The 1,766-nt window shown below is 33.6% G+C and overlaps 1 protein-coding gene across 1 annotated transcript in view; it reads left to right on the top strand.

Moving 5' to 3' along the window:
* CUNH5orf34 (chromosome unknown C5orf34 homolog) overlaps window positions 1-594 on the top strand; it is a 24,046-nt gene extending 23,452 nt beyond the window's left edge. Inside the window, exon 11 of the mRNA XM_023515016.1 lies at window positions 189-594. Within this exon, the coding sequence (XP_023370784.1) occupies window positions 189-382 (194 nt within the window). The 3' untranslated portion in view covers window positions 383-594. The remainder of the gene's footprint in view (window positions 1-188) is intronic.
* The last annotated feature ends 1,172 nt before the right edge of the window (window positions 595-1,766 follow it).

Genomic DNA, 1,766 nt, shown 5'->3' with positions numbered 1-1,766 from the left:
TCTATAACTAACTTCCTCATCTATAAAGGGTAGACTTGATAAGCTCTGAAGCCCCAACTCTTAAGGATCTAAGAGATCTTACTTCCAACTGAGAAATAATACTTTAATATGAAGCCCAGGTTTTCTGAAAAATAAAGTTCTTTATATAATGGAAATGTGGAGAAAAGTTCCTTAATTAAGTAATTCAGTGCTGCTGGAGACCAGTGGAGTCTTGAAAGAGATTTCTAATAAGAAAAAAGAACAGTTGTCTGATAATTGTAAACCAAGATCTACAGAAACCTTGCTAGAAGAAGTTAATGAAAAGAGAGTATCAGTAGCATTGAAAAAAACTTCTGAAATCCTTCAGGATATTGACTGCCTTCTATCAAACTCTAAAAAGTGAAAGGTGGAATTATTACGGTATATTATTAAATCTTAGGGATGTTGTTTCAAGTGACTGGTGTAATACTACTAGTAAGCCAAGAAACAGTTATGTATCACTTTTACACAATGATTGCATGAGAATTGACATTTAATTTTGGAGGTATTCTACCTAATTTGTAAAGTTTTAAAATATATATCTATAATATACTAATAAAGGACTATTTTGAAATTCTAAACTGTTTCACTTGTTATTTTGGATGTATGAGAAAAGCTTTTATCTTACACAACATTCACTGTTGTCAAGTTTTTCTTCTTTAATCTGCAGAATCATACCTTTAATTATTTGCTATTTAGTCTCTCTACCCTAAGTACTTTTCAATAGAGCTAAGAGAGAACTAGCTCTCAAAAAATTAAAGAAAAACTGATCTAGGCAATTGAAGATGAGAATCAAGCACTTTATGCAAAGACTAAATTTTATCTAAATTGTCTTGAGTAAGATATGTTCATTGCTTTTGAACATGTGAAAAATGTATGCTGCACAGTGTATGAAATTAAGAGAAAAGAGTACAAGTGCTATTTGTCACAGCTCTATTAGGAAATAACAAAATCACACATCTAAAAGGCTTCAAGAACTTACCAAATACAACCAAAAATGACTAATTTTTTTCTATAAAAGTATGAAATTAAGAGAAATGAGCTCACCAAAATCACTGTTTATTACCAAAGTCTATTAGGAAAGAAAAAACTATACACATTTAAAGGGCTTCAAGATTATACCAAATACAACCCAAAATGTCTAATTTGTTTATATAAAAGACCAGGCTCTTCACATGTAAGGGAAAAGCCACAGAGGAAACAAAAAGAGAAAAAATGTAGAGAAAAGAAAGGCTATATTTGATTGGGAGTAATAATATGAGTGTGCTGATAGAGCACAATGCCCTTTTCAGGTCATCTAACGCTGGACTCCTTCACATTTCAGGTCTCAGCCCAAGTATCATTTCCTCAGAGGAGCCTCCCTGACTACCTAACTAAAGTTAGCCTCTCCAACTCTTATTTCATCATACTACTTATTTCCTTTTTATGGCTTACTACAATCTGTCCAGCTTATTTGTTTCCTTGTGGTCTATAGTCAACGATTCCCCAACCCCTTTGGCACCAGGAACCGAAAGACAATTTTTCCGTGGATAGGGAAAGGGAGTAAGGGTGGGAGGGTGTGAGGGGGTGGGGTGGGAAGGCTGGGATGATTTTGCTGTAAATCTGCAATTTATTAATTGTAATAATTATATATTAAAAATAATGTATTTATTAATTGTATTATGATCTCTTTGTAGTCAAACCTCTAATGATAATCCCTGTTTGTAGCCACTCCCCAGTGCTAGCATCACCGCCTCAGCTCTACCTTC

The sequence above is a fragment of the Otolemur garnettii genome, unplaced genomic scaffold (assembly GCF_000181295.1).
Source record: "Otolemur garnettii isolate 467f Iridium unplaced genomic scaffold, OtoGar3 scaffold00063, whole genome shotgun sequence".
Taxonomy (NCBI): Eukaryota; Metazoa; Chordata; class Mammalia; order Primates; family Galagidae; genus Otolemur; species Otolemur garnettii.
This window is presented reverse-complemented; position numbering and strand designations above follow the sequence as displayed.